The 17,801-nt window shown below is 46.5% G+C and overlaps 1 protein-coding gene across 1 annotated transcript in view; it reads right to left on the bottom strand.

Moving 5' to 3' along the window:
- Positions 1-486: 486 nt before the first annotated feature.
- The window catches only part of BLK (BLK proto-oncogene, Src family tyrosine kinase), a 44,107-nt gene continuing 26,792 nt past the window's right edge, over positions 487-17,801 (bottom strand). Inside the window, exons 5-14 of the mRNA XM_069850579.1 lie at positions 17,054-17,147; positions 15,931-16,029; positions 14,570-14,673; positions 11,135-11,284; positions 10,470-10,622; positions 9,156-9,335; positions 8,054-8,130; positions 4,292-4,442; positions 1,620-1,751; positions 487-1,251 (exon numbers count right to left, since the gene is read on the bottom strand). Coding sequence (XP_069706680.1) covers positions 1,043-1,251; positions 1,620-1,751; positions 4,292-4,442; positions 8,054-8,130; positions 9,156-9,335; positions 10,470-10,622; positions 11,135-11,284; positions 14,570-14,673; positions 15,931-16,029; positions 17,054-17,147 — 1,349 coding nt within the window. The 3' untranslated portion in view covers positions 487-1,042. The remainder of the gene's footprint in view (positions 1,252-1,619; positions 1,752-4,291; positions 4,443-8,053; positions 8,131-9,155; positions 9,336-10,469; positions 10,623-11,134; positions 11,285-14,569; positions 14,674-15,930; positions 16,030-17,053; positions 17,148-17,801) is intronic.

Raw genomic sequence — 17,801 nt, 5'->3', positions numbered from 1 at the left:
TGTGCCTTATTTCTTCATCCTCCACTCCCCACCACAGTTCAACTGCTGATTGGAGACCACCCTGCAGCCTAATGCGGACATTCCCACCAGAGTTGTGGGTCAGTGATGCACCAGAGCAGGGAAGGGGCATCTGAACCCTCCTGGTGCTGGGCATGGAGCAGGACCTGCCGTGGGGCTGGCGTGATGCACCAATGCTGCATCAAGAGCTTGTGCATTGAAAGTCTCAGCGAAGTAGGGAGGGTATTTTTGAGCTAGTTTAATGTTAGATTTGCAGGGAAGCAGGGACATCTCGTGGCAACACCACGAACATCTCTTCTGCTTCCAGGCTCCAGGGCTGCCTGGGCTGGTGGCAATCCATTCAGTGCACCCTGGGCATCCCCCAGTTTCCCTCCCTGGGTACCACACCAGCATCACCCTGAGCTGCCCGGGGAGCACAGGGGCTTCTCCTTGCCCTGACGCCCAAATAAAGAAATGGGAAATGGTCATATTCAGTTCTTTATTATTGAGTTGGGGCAGAGAGGTGGCATCGCCTGGAGACATTGCTCCAGAGCTTGGGGGCCTTGTGTGGCCCAAGGAGGTGCAGACAGGACACGTTCCCACCCTTGCCCTTGGGACGAAGGGGGCTGTGGTGTTGCCGGCAGTGACATCAGAAGCGGGGGAGAGATTGTGCAACCCTAGGACCACCGCCCAGCCACGGCCCCTTCTTCTTCACCTGCAGTTTCAGGCTTGAGGGGCTTTTCTTTCTCTGTGTAGGTGACGAAGGAGCCTGCTGTCCGTTGTGGCAGAGGGGATATCTGCAAAGTGGGTACAGACCTCCAGGGTGGGTGGGGAGGGAGCTGTGCCAGCTTTCAATCACTTCTTCAGTCTCCATGATAACTGCAGAGCTGGCAGCATCCACCTCCCTCAAGTCCCTCCTTGCTCCCCGGTTCCAAATGCTTTGTGGTGGCACCAGGGAGACTGGGAAAGGCCTGAAACAAACCATCACTGTGCAGGATGGTGACTTTCCTCCAGATCTGTCCCTAGATACTGGTGGGAGTGTGATTTACTGCTGAGGCTCTGGCTCATACTGCTTCTCCGTGGCAGTGTAGAAGTCCTCGAGGACTGACTGCAGGTACTCAAAGGTCGGGCGTTCCTCGGGCTTGTTTCGCCAGCATTTTAGGATGATGTTGTAGAGTTCGGTGGGGCACATGTCCGGGCAGGGCATGCGGTAACCCCGCTCCAGGTTGCGAATCACCTCGGGGTTGGTCATCCCTGAAGGGAAACGCAAGCCAACAGGAGTTATTCAGCACCCAGACATGAAACTCAGTACTTCCCACAGCTCACATCCTGGCAGGGCTGGAGGGACATGAGGTATCGAGATGTTTGGCCGTAACTGGGCGCCACCCCTTCTTCAAGACTTCACCCCCCTCTCCACCCCTCTGTCCCCTCCCTGACTTCTCTCTAGGGGTTTTGCCCAACACAGATATAACTGAGGCTTGTGGGAGCTGAGGAAAGGAAATCCAGCATGAAGAGACAGGGAATGTGTGCCTGGGCTGTAAACTTGGATATGTCTCTCCCAGCATAAAGAAGAACTAGATGCATCGAAGCTGATACACACTCATCCCATTTTCTCAGCATACCTGGATAAGGAATCCTGCCATAGGTTATGATTTCTGTCAGCAAGATTCCGAAAGACCACACATCAGATTTGATAGTGAAAACTCCAAAGTTAATCGCCTCTGGCGCTGTCCATTTGATGGGGAATTTGGCACCTGTCAGAGGAAGCAAAGGGAAATAGAATGTGGAGGTACAGTGTTGCCTTCTGCTCCCATGGGCATGGGGAAGCAGTTCCCCCAGCCTGAGCCCTGGGTCCTGTGGGCTGTAAAGTTCTTCAGGGGGTTGAGATGGGGCTTATTGATGGTACTGTGGAGTAAGGGAGGTAAGGACAGAGGAAGGTAATTGCTGCTTATCTCCTACTTTTATTAAAAGGACATTTCTACCTGGCATGTCCTTGCCTTTTTTTAAAGTTTATTTCCAGTACAATCAAGGCTAACCTAGGATGAGAGGAAATGGTCTCAAGTTGTGCCAGGACAGGTTTAAATTGAATATTATGAAAAAAATTATTTACTGGAAGAGGTCTGAAGCACTGGAACAGGCTGCCCAGGGAAGTGGTGGAGTAACCATCCCTGGAGGTGTTAAAAAAGTATGTAGCCATGGTACTTTGGGACGTGGTTTAGTAGGCATGGTGATGTTGTGCCAGTAGGACTGGATGAACTTAGAGGTCTTTTCCAACCTTATTGATTCTATGATTTGTTCTAAAAGACTCTTCCACATTTATATATTTATAAACATCTATAGGTACTGATACACAGAAGCGAAACAATGAAAAGCCTTAATGCATTAGCTAACTAATAATATGCATATTTTAAAAAAAGTTAGGTAAACTATTTTACTGATAAAATTGGAGGATTCTGCTGTCTTGGATCTCAGGAATGAAGCGACGAACAGTAGCATGGACCAGTGCTGTGCACGCTGAGGGCGTGATGCTGGGAGCAAGCAGCACTTGCCACAACACTTCAGCATCAAGCAGCTCTCGTGAGAGACATGTCACTTTTTCTACTATGGAGAATCAGTGGGTTTCTGTAGCCCCAAACTATCTATTCTATTTGAGGCCAATGCCTCGAGTAGCATTACTTAGAGCAACAGTAGGGTTTTATTCTGTTTTTAGCAAAACTGCATAAACTATGCAGCATATATAAATTATCCTGTTCTTAAGGATGCATATGTATATTAAAAACAAGTCAAAGTCCCATTTTATTTTGTCCACCAAGATCTTTTGCGTGCTGCAGAAAGCACTGACCATAAGATTGCAATTTCCTTTTAGCTAAGGTGAACAAAAAAAAACCAAGCACCAAAACCCCCAAAGACATTGATAAATAGCGACTAAATATGTTAAAGACTGCAGAGGAAACCACATTTTTATTTGTATATATCCTTTCAGGACTTTAAGCCCAAATGCATTGTGTGAAATAGGTGTCTTTGTTCTTGCACATCATACTCTGACAAGCAGAATGACAAGGCTTGGAAATCCAGTCTATGAAATGAAATTTGTTCAGAGTAGATATAGGGCCATTTGTTATTTCAGATTAAATCTTGCTGGAAAAATGCTAATAGGGACTGTTTTCCATTGAAATATATTAATAGAATTATTTGCAACAAAAACTTCCCTATAAGCTTCGTATCTTACAAGAGGAAAAATTATATTCAATTTCCTTTCCCTGGAATATTCTTCATGGGGAATTTTAGCTTCATCCCAACTCACAGATTTCCAAAGTTTGAACATCTTCTGATAAGCGTCATTTACGCCTGACTTGTTTTATTTCAATAATTTCTGTTTGTTTCCCTGATGCTCAATAAAGTCGCTTCACAATCTGAATGACATGATCTCATAACTGATCTCAAAGTGCAGAGAAAAAGCTGTCACCAGAGGAATTCAACTTAATCTTGTTGCCCAAATGGTTGTAGATGGACCTTTACACCAACCAAACCAGTTGTCACCTCTCATGGTCGTGCTCTCCTGTCTAACACCAGTCCAGATACTCAGGCCCAGCAAGGGGCTTGGTTTTGCAGGTGGAGTCATAACGAGATTTCACATTAATAAGGGAAATATTTGGTTTCGTATGCCTGTTCTGTTGGTTTGGTTTAGATGCTCTTGGTACTCTGTTCCCACAAGAAGCACCTGCCAAGCTGCAAACCTGATCTCATGTTTTGTAGGTTGTCACTCTGTTATGGAAAGGGTTCTTGATCTGGTCTGGATTCAGTTACCCTGGAACATCTGGAAACTGCCTTTAGGTACAGATTCATGGCTCAAGCTCCACTCTGCAGTACAATGATCGAGTTACATTGCTATTTCCTTCTCTTCAGACTGACTCCCCACGAACATGTAGGCACATTCAGCAAGTTTCATTAGTAGAGGTCTCATTTCTCCAGCAACACAACCTGAGATTCAGCAGAACTCCTCCAAACAGTGCCAGAAGGCTTTTTTCCATTTCCATCTGTAAACCTCACTTGCTCTTTTATTGTCTTCAAGCTCCTCTGCATCTCCTGGGACCCCATTTTTTACTCTCTTGCTTGCTCTGCCTGCTGCCCAGGAGCTGGCAACAGCAGCAATGTGGGCTCTGGTCTTACCCATTGGCAGTGGTACCTCATGTCTGGTCCCAACCCAGCCCTTGGATGCCTCATACCTTGGCACGTCTGTGTGACAGGAGGATTGGAGATAAGGGAAAGAGGCAATGTTGGGAACAACACCCACCTTCTTGTGCCAAGTATTCATTCTCAATGATCCTGGCTAGACCAAAATCAGCAATTTTGCAGCAAAGCGTCTCCGAGACAAGGATGTTGGCGGCTCTCAAGTCACGGTGGATGGAGTTCATTCGCTCTATGTACGCCATTCCCTCTGCCACCTAGGAGAAGAGGAAGAGATCATCTTCATCAGTCACCTCTCCACGACAACAAACTAGCCTGCCTGTGTCTTACCCCACTTCTCAAAAGCACAATATATCTATTGGGCTGCTCACATGCCTCTGTGCACATGGACATGCATGTGTGCTCAATGAATGGACAGATAGATCAGTAGACAGATAGATAAACGGGTAGACAGGTATATAAATAGTTACCGCCCATGTATGTGTGCACATGTGAAGCTTTACCAGCATGCACTCAGCTTCCAAAAGATTTAAGCAGCCAAGCCAAGCAGTACAGAAGCATCACTCTCTGTTTTACTCAGAAGTCACAGCTGTGAGTCATGTCTGTAGCAATAAGCAGAAAGTTGAAGCAAACCTGAAGCCACATCACTGGATTCCCAGTTTCTGCCACAAGACTCTCCCCACTAGTTGGAATTCTAATCACAGACGTTCCAGATTAAATACATGAATTAAAAAAAAAAAAAGAAAAAAGCCCTCAAAGAGCTCATCTGTCCCTCATCTGATCCCTGGAGATCCCTCTACAATAAAACTAATAGGTGTTTTCTTTCCAGACTAGGACCAAGGACACAATGCAGTTCCACTCTGATACCTACAGGATGCAAGAGAGCAGAAGACCCAGATATTCATAGAAATGTGACTGGGATAGAGTACGTCCATGTACAAATCCTTTGTCCTGGGCATGTGCTGCCTTCTTCAACCACACTTTGCTTTTGGAGGTTCTTTCTTCCACAATCATCTTTCACTATTTAGGTTCTTGGAGCAGGGATTAGCCTCGGGGAAATGCCTGGTGTATGACAAACCTCTATAAATGATGGCAACAATCTTTTATTGTGAGGTGCTGGGGTATATAAAGATGAGACATTGCAAAGTTGCTCTGTCAGTCAGGTTTCAGATTTGGGTCAGACATTGTGAGGAGCATGAGCGAATGCATGCACTCCCTGTTAAGAATGGTTAGTACCTATTAAAGATTTCATGCGCCTGTGGGTGAGGGCAGAGCAATTTTCCACTCCATACAGATTCATATCGGCATCTCAACTTACATGTGGTTTTAAACAGGATACTAACACATACTTTCCAATGCTGCGTTTCTAGCCTGTGTCAACACCCCTTCAGCGCAAGTGCTGTTTGCTGCAGTGGAAAATGGAAGAATTGATGTAATTTCCTGTCCTGATGTTAATGAGATAGTACCCGCCGATGGGCTCATTTCAGCCCTGTGTGCTTTTGAGCATGTACCCTCAAGACTGACCACAGGATCATGAGCATTGGCCCAGAGCTGTCTAATTTTAACTCCAACGGATGTGATTGGATCCAAAATTGCTCTTGAGAGGATTGGGTCCTGTTGGGCTGTGATGTCATCCCTACACCACAGATGAACAGATTGCAAAATAGCTAGAAAGACCGCCCTTTGCCTCCTCCTGGAGCTGCTCAGTAAGTGTCTGAATCCCTGCCCTAGAGAGGTGGTGCTGGGGTGGGAGAGGGAGAGATAAAAGATGTAATTCCAATTGATGTCCATGCCTTGAGGGATGGGTAAAACCCTTCTTATCCCATGTGTTGTGGGTGGCTTGTGTTGGATATTATGTGGTTGCTGTGCGTGGATTTGGTTTGCGTTCAACTATCCTGGTCTTGGAAGTGACACACAGTGCAGGGTGCTGCAAACTCTGTGGAGGGATGCGAGAAGGATATGCAGGGTGGATGAATGCTTCCACGTGCCCATGGAGAGATGACATTCACAGGCACTAGCTCAGCCGTAGGGATAGTTCCCACCGTGGGGACTAGTTGACCATCGTAGCAGAAGGGCTTGTGGCCAGCTCAGGCTATACCACATGATGACATTCAAAGCTCTGACCCTTAACCTGGGGAGGAGGTTTGGGTGCATGAGGTTGCCCTAGGAATGGGGGGGCTAAAGAGGGATTTGGGGGGCTACAGGGGTCTAGGTGGCTATAGAGGTCTTTGAACAACTCTTGTGCCTGGGACAGACAAGACCTCTCCCCACAGACCTGCCTGGAAATGCTTCCTTATTCCCCACGCTCAATGCAAATTATAACGTAGTGTTAAATAAATGCATGAGTACTCACAGCTTCTGGTGTCCCTGCCTCAAACCTGGGTATTGACTGATAGCTTTGTTACGGAGCTGTTAGAATTATAGAATCATAGAATCACCAGGTTGGAAGAGACCCACCGGATTATCATCGAGTCCAACCATTCCCACCATTCACTAAACCATGCCCCTCAGGGCCTCATTCACTTGTGCCTTAAACCCCTCCAGGGAAGGTGACTCAGCCCCCTCCCTGGGCAGCCTGTTCCAGTGCCCAATGACCCTTTCTGTGAAAAATTTTTTCCTAATGTTCAACCTAAAACTCCTGTGACCGAAGCTGACTGCAGATTGCACTGGCTGTGGGGTTTTCCCCTTTCGTAGAAACGCATCAAGCCTATTTCTGGTGTGATGCTCCCATCAAAACCAAGAGCTCCACAATATGTGTGAATTTGGATCATTCTGCTTATCATTAGGAATTCAAAGCAAACAACAGGCTACATCTTTCAAGAGAAGGAATGAAAGAATGAAAAAGTGAGGGAAGGAAGGAAGGAAGGAAGGAAGGAAGGAAGGAAGGAAGGAAGGAAGGAAGGAAGGAAGGAAGGAAGGAAGGAAGGAAGGAAGGAAGGAAGGAAGGAAGGAAGGAAGGAAGGAAGGAAGGAAGGAAGGAAGGAAGGAAGGAAGGAAGGAAGGGAAAAATAGGGAGAGTGCAGTTAGCTCTCTAACCTTTCAGACAACAAACATAAAGGGGCCCCACAGGAAAGCTGGGGAGGGCCTCTTTATCAGGGAATGCAAGGACAGTATGGGGGGGTAATGGCTTTAAGTTGAAAGATGGAAGATTTGCATTAGATATAAGGAAAAAAATTTTTACTATGAGAGTGCTGAGGCACTGACACAAGTTGCCTTGTTGTGAGAAGTTGAGAGATGTTGTAGCTGCCCCATCCCTGGAGGTTTTCAAGGCCAGATTGGACGGGGCTTTAAGCAACCAGTGAAAGGTGTCCCCATCCATGGCAGGGGGTTGGAACTGGATGGGCTTTAAGGTTTTTTCCAACCCAAACCATTCTATGATTCTGTGATTTACAACCTGGAGATGCTTAGAGGGAAACAACCTTACAAAGGCAAAAGTTTGTTCTCATAAGGAATAATATTCCCAGAATGGAGGATCAGAGCATCTCTTACATCTAATCATCAAAAGGGAAGAACTGCTGAAAGGCAGTGTCTACGCCAAAAGTCTCTTTGCCAAGCTTTTTATTCCTTTTGGTAAAAAGAGAAAGAAACTTATTTCCTGCTCAGCAAGCCAGAAACACAAACCTGAGCCGCCCAAAACAACCCCCAGTTATCTAGCACTTCACTCCAGAGACTGTCCTAGGAACAGCAGAACATCGCTGAGCTGGCATGCACATCAACACAAGAGGGTTGAGAGAAACTCTATGAGAGCACACCAGGAGGTGCTGTTTTTCTCCATGAAATCCATGCTCAGGTGCACTTCTTACTTGCAAGAAATTCACCGAGGCAATATCATTGCTTTGAATCTGTTTCCCAGAGGCTGTTCACTAACCTGAGCAGACATATCAATGAGTTTGGGGAGATTCAGCTGGCTTCCTTCTTCTGTCTTCAAATAATCCAGCAAGCACCCTGCAAAAGAGGACAGGCTGCTTTGATTCTTCCAAACAAACCTACGCATTTGCTTTCTCCTGGTGCTGCTCTGACTCTAGACAAGAAACCTTCCTGCATCCTACAGAAAATCCAAGGAATCACAGTGGGTGTCTGCTGGACCATCTTCTATTAGGAACGTTCCCAAACACAGCCCGTTTCCCCCCTCTACTTTGCAGGCTGCTGAGTATTCTCCAATCAAAGTAGACAACAGGACAAAAAAGGGAACAACTTCACCATGAGAGGATTAAAAATCTGAAAGAAACTTCTTGTAAGAACAGTAGAGATGAAAACTTTAAATACTCTTCAGATGGAGCATCACCATCTTGTGAAGTAGCTGAAATATGAGACCACAAAAGACAGGGTTTTATTGCCCAGGAAGTCTCATCTGGAACTCGAAACTAACTTCACAGAATCATCATAGACAGCTTTGGGTTGGAAGGGACCTTAAAATCCCATCCAGGCCACTCCACCCTGCCAGAGCAGGGACATCTTTAATCAGATTGGGTTGCTCAGAGCCCCATCCAACTCTATCTAGAATGTTTCCAGGGATGGGGCCTCTACCACTTCCCCGTGCAACCTGTTCCACTGTTTCACTGCCTTCATTGTAAACAATTTCTTCCCTATATCCAGTCTAAATCTACTCTCCATTAGTTTAAAACCACTATTCCTTGTCCTGTCACAACAGACCTTGCTAAAAATTCTGTCCCCATCTTTCCTACAGGCCCCGTCTAAGTACTGGAAGGTCGCTATAAGGCCTCCCTGGTGACTGCTCTTCTCCAGGCTGAACAACCCCAACTCCTTCAGCCTGTCCTTGTAGGTGAGGTGCTCCAGCCCTCATGTAATTTTCGTGGCCTCCCTTGGACTTGTGGCTCACTTAGTCTACTTGTGGCTTACAGATTTGGTAAAACACTCTCCTCCTCACCCCCTTTATGATGGGAGCACCAGCCTGCTTGTTGACCTGATTTTGCAGAAACACAATGAAAAATCTTCATGAATCTCTTTACCATTGGCCATGTACTCTGTCACGATGTAGATTGGCTGCTTCGTGACTACTGCATATAGCCGGACCAGTTTGTTATGCTGGAGCCTCTTCATCAAGTTTGCCTCTGCCAGGAAGGCATCAGGATCCATGCTGCCCTCCTTCATGGTCTTCACAGCCACTTTGATGTTGTTCTTGTAATAGCCTGTAAAGAGATAATGACACATAGAGGAATTTTGACCTCTAAACAGACAGAAGCAGAAGAGCTTGTGGATCAAGTAGCAGAAAACCACAGCAGCAACTTTGATTTTCTCAATGAGAACCAAATGGTAAATCTCAGTGCCAGTGGACCCTGAGAAATCAGCAGGTATAAGAGGAGAAAGGAGAGACATGACACAACTGTCAGTTCACATGGCTTTACCAGGAATCATCCCTGCCCTGGGTGGTAGATGTCCATGCGATGAGCCCATCCTCCCAGCCCTGCAAGACCCTTTCTGGATGAGAACCCCAAGGCCTCCCACCAGCTGAGCTCTCAAATAATACAAATACCATTGAGAAAATCAGGACTCTTCAGTCAGGACATCAAACTCAGTCTGATCCTGTCCACACTCTCAATTGCCAAGGCAATAGGCAACCATTAAGAGGACAGCAAAGGAAGCTGAGGTCACCCTACTTGCTGTCTCACTGGTTAAGAGTGGGTAGGAAGGCATAAGGGGTTAAAATATAGATTATAAAGTGGAACAGGGAAGCAGAAAAAGTGGGATAGTGTCACCAGGTACCTTGCTGTGTGTAACTTAGGATCCTACAACCACACCCAGGATTCCAAGGAAGAATAACAGCATATCTCAGAAGATGAGTACATAGTTATTTCAAACCCATCACATGTGTCTTGCCTGTGAAACCCATGTTCATCCACTGATCTGTGCAAACACAACCTGTCTCATTCTTTCCAGGAACATGGAATCTACTGCTGCGTGTTTACCTGTAAACTGGGGGGTTGGAACTAGGTGACCTTTAAGGTTCCTTCCAATCCAAACCATTCTATGATTATATCACTAGAATAGGTTGCTCAGAGAAGTCATGGATGCCCCATTCCTGGAGTTATCCAAGGCCAGGTTGGATGAGACTTTGAGCAACCTGATCCAGTGGAAGGTGTCCCTGCCCATGGAAAGGGGTTGGAGCAAGTTGATCTTTATGGTTCCTTCCAAACCAAACCATTCTAAATGTGTGTTTGCACTTTAGGATCCCCATGCCCAAACTAGTCTTGTCTTAGGAGAAGAGGACTTTCCATCTCCTCTGTTTATATATGTCTTTCCTGGAATGGTGGAATTATACTTACCCATCCACACTTCCCCAAACTGCCCACTGCCAAGTTTCTTCACAAGCTTCAGAGATTCCCGTGGGATTTCCCATTCATCCTGTGCCCAGGGTCTCTGGGGCACCAGGGATATGCAGGGAGCTGTGAGCCGCTGGCACAGGCCATCTCCTTTCTCTGCATGGGGATGAAGTACAGGTCAGTTAAATGGGATGAGCTGAACTTTCAGTCTCAGAGCTAACTCCCTCTTCCTCCATATAGGCATGCCAGGAAAAAGTCAGCCTACAGGTAAACTCCACAACTACACAAATGTTTCAGCGGTGGGGATCAAGGCATCCTGAATGGAACCAATGAAAGGAAAAAGCTCAAAGGAGCCCTAGAGGAGCACATTCTCCTGCCCAGCAAGTCCAAACCCTGCTTCCCAAGCATTTCTCTTGTAAATCCATTCAGCATATGTATCTTTCCTTTCCTGACAGGGACATTCCCCAGTCACAGGACTGTGGGCAGAGTTGACCCTCACAATGCCCTAGGATGAAAGACAGGATGTGGGTGCCCAAGTTCTGCTTGGAGAAACACATCTGGCTGATGAAAGTGGATGGAGTGATAGTGGTGGCTGGTAAGCCTGTCCTCTGTCCACATGTCCACCTTCTGCTAGCAGACAGACACATTAGGGAAGGTAAGAAACTTACGGCTGTAATGATGGATTAGCTCTGGCAGGGTAGAGAAAGTCATCCTGGGGGAGATGTAATACCCCCCACCATCTAAGGAGCGGATCCTGTAGTGTTTGATGATGTCCCCGTGAGCAGAGTCACCATCTCTCACGGACAAGGAATAGGCACCTGGAGAATGAACAGAAGAGGGAATGGTAAGGGCAAGTAGGACCTGACTCAGAGACCAGCTACCTCTTTTATCTTTGGCTGCCTGCGGCTGCAGGCACTTCTCCCAGCTCTTGCTGATGCCTTCTCAAGGCAAGTCACACCAGGCTGCAAAGCTGCAAACTTCCCTCTTCCCAAAGCAAGGGAGAAGATAAAGGATCACCAGAGCTCATCTGGCTCTGTCAAGGTGTGGTTGAGTAAGACTTGCCTATGCAGTGGCTAACAAGGAAGCAATATAGTAATCCATAGCATATCTCCAGCCAGATCAGTCTGATGCTTCTTAGGTTATGATGGTGCAGCCACGCTCCACGTCTCCTGTTTGACCTGTCAACTCCTCCATCCCATCTGGGCCAAACAAGTGATTGCAGTCTCATCAGTTTGTACAAACACAGGACTGACAAGGAGCTGAACTACCCCACCAGCACAACCAGAACTGCAGTTAGTAGGAGAGATAAGGTGACGAGATACACGCCCTGTCTCAGCATTATTCAAGGTCCCCATGTCCTTGTTATCTCCTTGTAACTCTTGTGCCAAGGTCAGTGGAAGGTACAAAATGAGATGTAGAAGAGAACTGTCATGTTCAGCCATAAACTTGTGACTGTGGCTAAACCAGATCTAGATACACATCTAGATGCAAGTGCCTTTTGACCTCATCGACACTACTCAGCAATCTACCACCCTAACCTGCTGTTGTCTCTGTATAATGGATTTATAACTGGAACCACGGGCTTGGATTTTGTGCACAAAACTATCACTAGATGTTGCTACAGAGCAGCAACTTCCAGCCTACATCAGCATAATTTTCAATACAGTTTGGCAGTGCTTTTTCCTCCTTTTGTCTGGATCATATTTCCAGAGTAAGTTGCTACAAGCCTGCTGCGCTGTGAAAAGCTTAATATGTCATCTTGGTTGATAGGCTGCCTTTTTAATGTTTGCAAAGGTAAAGCTGTGCGTGTTAAAAAGTACATGACAGATATCACAAGCAGAAGTGGGGCTTTCCATGGTGACTCTGAAACCCTAATTTCTCATGCAAAGGGAAAGTGTACTAGGATATAACACTCACTGGCTGGTGTTTCTCCATCACAGCACCACAAGTTCCCTACCCTGCTGCTGGAAACCATTTATATTTTTAGAAAGTAACAAAATAAAACCACTTCTGTAGATATTTGGTCTGTTGCAGTGATTATAAAGCTTTATAAGCAGAATTTGGCAGAGTCTAAAAGTTTTCCATGAGCTAGGAGTTGTTTTGGGGGGACTCCCTTTCTGCAGAGACCAGACTGTGAGATATGGCGGCGTAATGTGAATGGAAGACCTGTTGGCTTAAATGCAGAGCCAGGGAACCTCAAGACTTGAACCATGTAGCCTTGGTATGCTTTAGATCAGACAGCAGAAAAAAAATTCTTTACTGAAAGAGTGGTGAAGCATTGGAAAATGCTACCCAGGGAAGTGGTAGAGTCATCATCCCTGGAGGTGTTCAAAAACCTTGTAGATGTGGTGCTTCAGGACATGGTTTAGTAGGCGTGGTGATGTTGGGCTGATGGTTGGACTTCGTGATCTTAGAGGTCTTTTCCAGCCTTAATGATTCTATGATTTTACGGTGGGTTCCTTCTCAACAGAGGATACTCTTCTGAAACTCCTTCCTTCACCATAAGTGTCAGTCTGAAGACAGACTGAGAAACCCTTTTGACTCTATCAGTCCTGCAACTGAACATCTGAGAAACGACCCTGTTCTGAGGGACAATAAAAAAACTCAGAGGAAGGGCAAAAGAATAGCTTGGGTTTGCAGCCCATATCTCAGTAACCAAAAGTCATTACACAGCTAAGGGTGTCTTTTCCAGAGAGTGACCTCTGGTCCCTGGAGGGTACAGAGTGGTGTTGACAGGGCTTGTGCCTGCTGTTCTGCTAGAGTTGATTAGCCACATTCATACTTTCTAGCACCTGACCTCAGAACTTCTCTGGCTACTCTGGAACCTAGATGACCCTAAGTGGCAAATAATGATGATGATGATGACAATGATGACAGTGACAATGATGATGACCATGATAGTGATAATATATATTATTGTTGGGGATTATGATGTTATTTTAACTTCAAAGTTATTAAAATAATGTTCAGGCCGAGCTGCAGCCCATCAGACCTGGGCTTATATGGCACAAGTCCAAGAGAGTGGTTTTTATGTCTGGCATGTGGCTTATGTGATGCGTGGGATTTTTACCACGCAAAGCATGCTAGAGGAAGGAGCCAAACGTGGTGTGATCCCAGCTGTACTGCCAACAGACAACACTGCAGAAGGGAGTGCAGGAGTTAAGGACTAACACGTGTGTAAGTGGGTGCCTGGAGGTTGACAGTCAGCAGAGAAGAGACCTGATCTGTTTGTTAATGTGGTTGCACCTAAAATGCCTGCTCTCCTGCAGGAACTTCTTTCCAAACCCCACCAACCCTTTAAACCTTTCCGCATCTTTCAAACCAGTGATGTGCAGCAAGCAGCAGTGACAGGGGCCCTGGGCACCCTCCAGGTCAATCTATTAGCTGCCTACTACCAACGTTAATACTCATCCTGTCATTAGAGCTAATGACTGTATTTCACCCCAAGTCAGAGTTTAGTCTGTTGGAGTGAGCGTGGTAGAGCTTTCCCTGTCATTCACCCTGACCAATTACTGCTCCCTTGGGAGCTGCAGCATAAAGGCAAAGCACTAGGGGCTGAAAAGCTTCAATTCTCTCTTCTTCCAGTGACAGCAGCAAATGAAAAATGTTTAGTGGGGCTGGACAGATGGCAGGATTTCTAATCTCCCCAGATGATAGCCAGGATGGCCGGAAGGAGTTCCTGCTGCTCAGGCAGGACTGTTTCACCAGGACAGTTTTTCTGAAATTCTGCAGGTTTCTGAAGAGTGTATAGATGAATCTCCATTTGCCAGAAGAGTATCACTTCCTTGGGGAGAAAAGGAAAAAAATCCTTGCTACACATTGTTTTGGAAAGTCTTACCTGTTGTCCTGTATCTCTACCACAAACTAGAGTGGCAAGAGCCACCCTTACCGCAGCCTGAACTACACCTGTGAGTAGTGCAATAAGTAAATCTTTGCCCTCAAAATCCCCAGTTCACTTCTACAGCCCTGTTGAGCCTCACAAGTGCTATTCTGCCCAGCCGGATCAAAGAAACACTGATACAGCTGAACTTTGCAGCTCAGGTCCGAAAGGTGTTCTAAGCTTTGGGAATAACAAGGAGTTACCCGTGCTCTGTGGATCTCACCTTTGCTGGTTTCACTCTCCCGGACAAGGAAAGAGCCAACTTTGTTACCAGAAGCCAATAGCAGCCTTTCAGCATCTTTTCTGCTCAGAGTTTTAAAATACCACCTGGGAGACAGAAAAAGGCGAAATTGTTGTTTGAAAAGGAAAAGCTCTAAAAGCCTCAAATTCTTTCCAGTTAGTTCATTTTTTTACCATTACACTCTGAAACGGAGGGCTGTTTTTATCAGCAAATAGTTTGTTCTCTACTGGAAAGTGCCAGTAATAGACTTTTTTTAGTAGATTAACACCAGATTTTGGTCACTTTGGGCTTGTTCCACAGCCTAGCAATTCAGACAGGGAAGAGAGTAGATGGTGTGTGCAGCACCCGGTACATGAGAGAGATGCAGGCTCAGCCAGAGCACAGCTTCTCAGGGATGCAAGGACACAAGGCTCACCTGGCGAATGAGTAAGCCCTGAGTAGCATCCAGGCAGGCAGTGCATAAAGGAGATAGGTGGGTTGGAAGCTGAGCATAGGATTTTCATAGCTGTTTAAATGTACCCTTTGGATACAAAGAGAGTTTATGTCCCAACCACATTTCTGTGTGCTGTTAAATATGTGCTGAATTCAGTGATGGTTTTTGTCCCTCCAAGAGGAGATTGCAAACAGGGCTGATAATTTATAGCTGAATGCCATAGAGGAGAACAAGTCATGGAAACAATTTCTTCAGCTGCTTTTGTTATAGGCGTAATAAACCCATTTGGCTCAAGTCTTCCTTACCATCCTCTTTGCAGGGAACCAAACACGAGGGCTTCATTTGAGCTAATGAGACGAACAGTGTCAGGCTTTGGGTCTGGGCACTTGGCACTCAGTTGTCTGCCCCGTGAAATTGTTGATGTGGTTCCTGGCATATCTGACATCCAGATCTGTGCACCCTTCCCAACTGATCCCCTGTTCCAGTTTGCATACAGACACTCTCCTGGAGGCTGAGGAAGTTCAGTACTGTGCCTGTGGGTGGACAGGCCCATTGGGCCAAAGGATGATCCCTGGCACTGCTAATTTACCAGTGCAAATGTAACCTTTATGTTTTTTCCTCAAAATCCTTGTTTTCCTTGGTGAGTGCAATCAATGACACAGGAGTCTTTGTCTGCTTTCCCCATAGGAGCACCACCCTCCCTGCTCTGTGCCCACATGGTGCTTAAAACATTTCCTGAACATTTGTACAGCATTATTAGGGATAATGAAAGACCTCTTGCCATCCAACCTAGCAGTGACATCTTCCCGACACCAGGTAAAGCTGTTCCCGCATCTTGTTGAGAGACTGAGCTTTTTCGGAAATGAAAGCCCTGCCTAACTGTTCATCATTTCTAAACTTTTGCACTTACCTTTCCTCTTCCAAACTGTCTATTTGTGCAACGAAGTTACTGGGGATGTAGCCTTTCCTCCCACTGCTGAGGGATTTTGCCAGCCACCAGTCCCCCTCACTGCAAAGCAAGCAGAATAAAAAGTGTGAGTGCCCAGAAGAGGTTTCCTGACAGGCTAAAGCCACAAGAAAAGCATGACTTCTGGGTCTTTGAGCACTGGAAATAGGCCAGTGCTCCTTAATCCACTCTGCAGGTCTCTTTCAAATTCCTAGGAACACCATGAGGCTGAAGGCTGTTGGTGTCTCACAGTCTTCTGGAAACGACAGTCTCTTTCCATGAATGCAGAGGAAGCGCACCATGACCACAGTCCCAAGGCTCTGCTTTGCACTCCAAGTGAAAGGAGGGAAATCTAGGTAATTTTGAGTTTATCTCTTTCACAAGGACATTGAGGCTTTTCCTTTCTTCTCCTTCCTTCTTCTGCCAGACACTCCACTGCTTTAATCTCCCACCGCTGACAGCCACCAGCTGTGACCAAAAGCCATCCCCACTCAGCAGTCTCCACTGCCCAATGGGTCCCAGCCTGTGGCATCTGGATGAGAAACGTCACCTCTGGAGGACACCTCATACAACTGCCAAGAGCAGAGCACCGTACAAGGCCAAATGACCTGGGGACTCAAGCGCCCCTCTGCCCTGTTATATACTGGGCACATGGGCTGTCTGCCTATTCTCTAGTGAGTTTGAGAAGAAGGTGAAATGAAACCACATGCCTCTCTGGCTCGATTTTGTCCTTTCCTCTGACTACACCCAACCCACTTCCTTTGCAAAAGTGCAATCAGCACAAAATATGAAACAGGAGCTAGGTTGTTGTTATTTATGCTACTTCTACACCTACACATACTGGCTGTGAAGAACATTCCAGTAGTATCCAGGTAGGGACATTACCTAACACCAAAGTATGTGTTATCCAATGAAAGCATACAAGTGTCTCCTCCACCTTGCAGAGAGGACAGAGTACCCAAACTCACACTCTGAGACAGAGGCTCAGCTCTGGTGTTCTGAAAACTGGTGTTTGATGCCAAGGTCCCCCCTTTACCAGCCTTGCCATGCTCACCTTCACACCTTCCTCTCGCAGCAGGTAACTTACTTGGACAGGACTTGGAGTTTCTCTCCCTTGACTAGCTGCAGGTCTCGGTCACTTGAGGCAGGAAAATCATACAGTGCAACCACAACAAAGGTATCTGAAAGAAGAAACAACATCATTGAATCCAGCCTGTTCCCTGCCAGAGGAGTGATCATAGAATCACAGAATGGTTTGAGTTGGAAAGGACCTTAAAGCCCATGCAGTTCCAAACCCCTTGCCATGGGCAGGGACACCTCCCGCTGGATCAGGTTGCTCAAAGCTTCATCCAGCCTGGCCTTGAACACCTACAGGGATGGGGCAGCCACCACTTCCCTGAGCAACCTGCACCAGTGCCTCCCCACCCTCACAGGAGAACATTTCTTCCTAAGAGTTCACCTAAATCTCTCCTCTTTCAGCTTAAAATCATTCCCCTTGTCCTGTCCCTGCACTCCCTGATAAATAGCCCTTCCACATTTTTTCTGTAGCCCCCTTTAAGTACTGGAAGCCTGCTCTAAGGTGTCCCTGGAGACCTTCTTTTCTTCAGGCTGAACGACCCCAATTTTCTCTGCCTGTCTTTGCATGAGAGGTGTTCCAGCCCTCTGATCATCTTTGTGCATCTCAGTGCCTACCTGTGTATTGAAGGACATTTCACCTCCCTCCCACACACAGGTATCATCACCCTCCTTGTCCTCAAAAAGCCAAGCGTTCTACCAACCCAGCTTTCCAGTCAACCGCAACCTCTGGTTGGTTACTAATACTGATTCACCAAAGT

Source organism: Phaenicophaeus curvirostris, chromosome 2 (genome assembly GCF_032191515.1).
Source record: "Phaenicophaeus curvirostris isolate KB17595 chromosome 2, BPBGC_Pcur_1.0, whole genome shotgun sequence".
Taxonomy (NCBI): Eukaryota; Metazoa; Chordata; class Aves; order Cuculiformes; family Cuculidae; genus Phaenicophaeus; species Phaenicophaeus curvirostris.
Note: the sequence above shows the minus strand (reverse complement) of the source record. Positions and strands in the feature narration are given on the sequence as shown.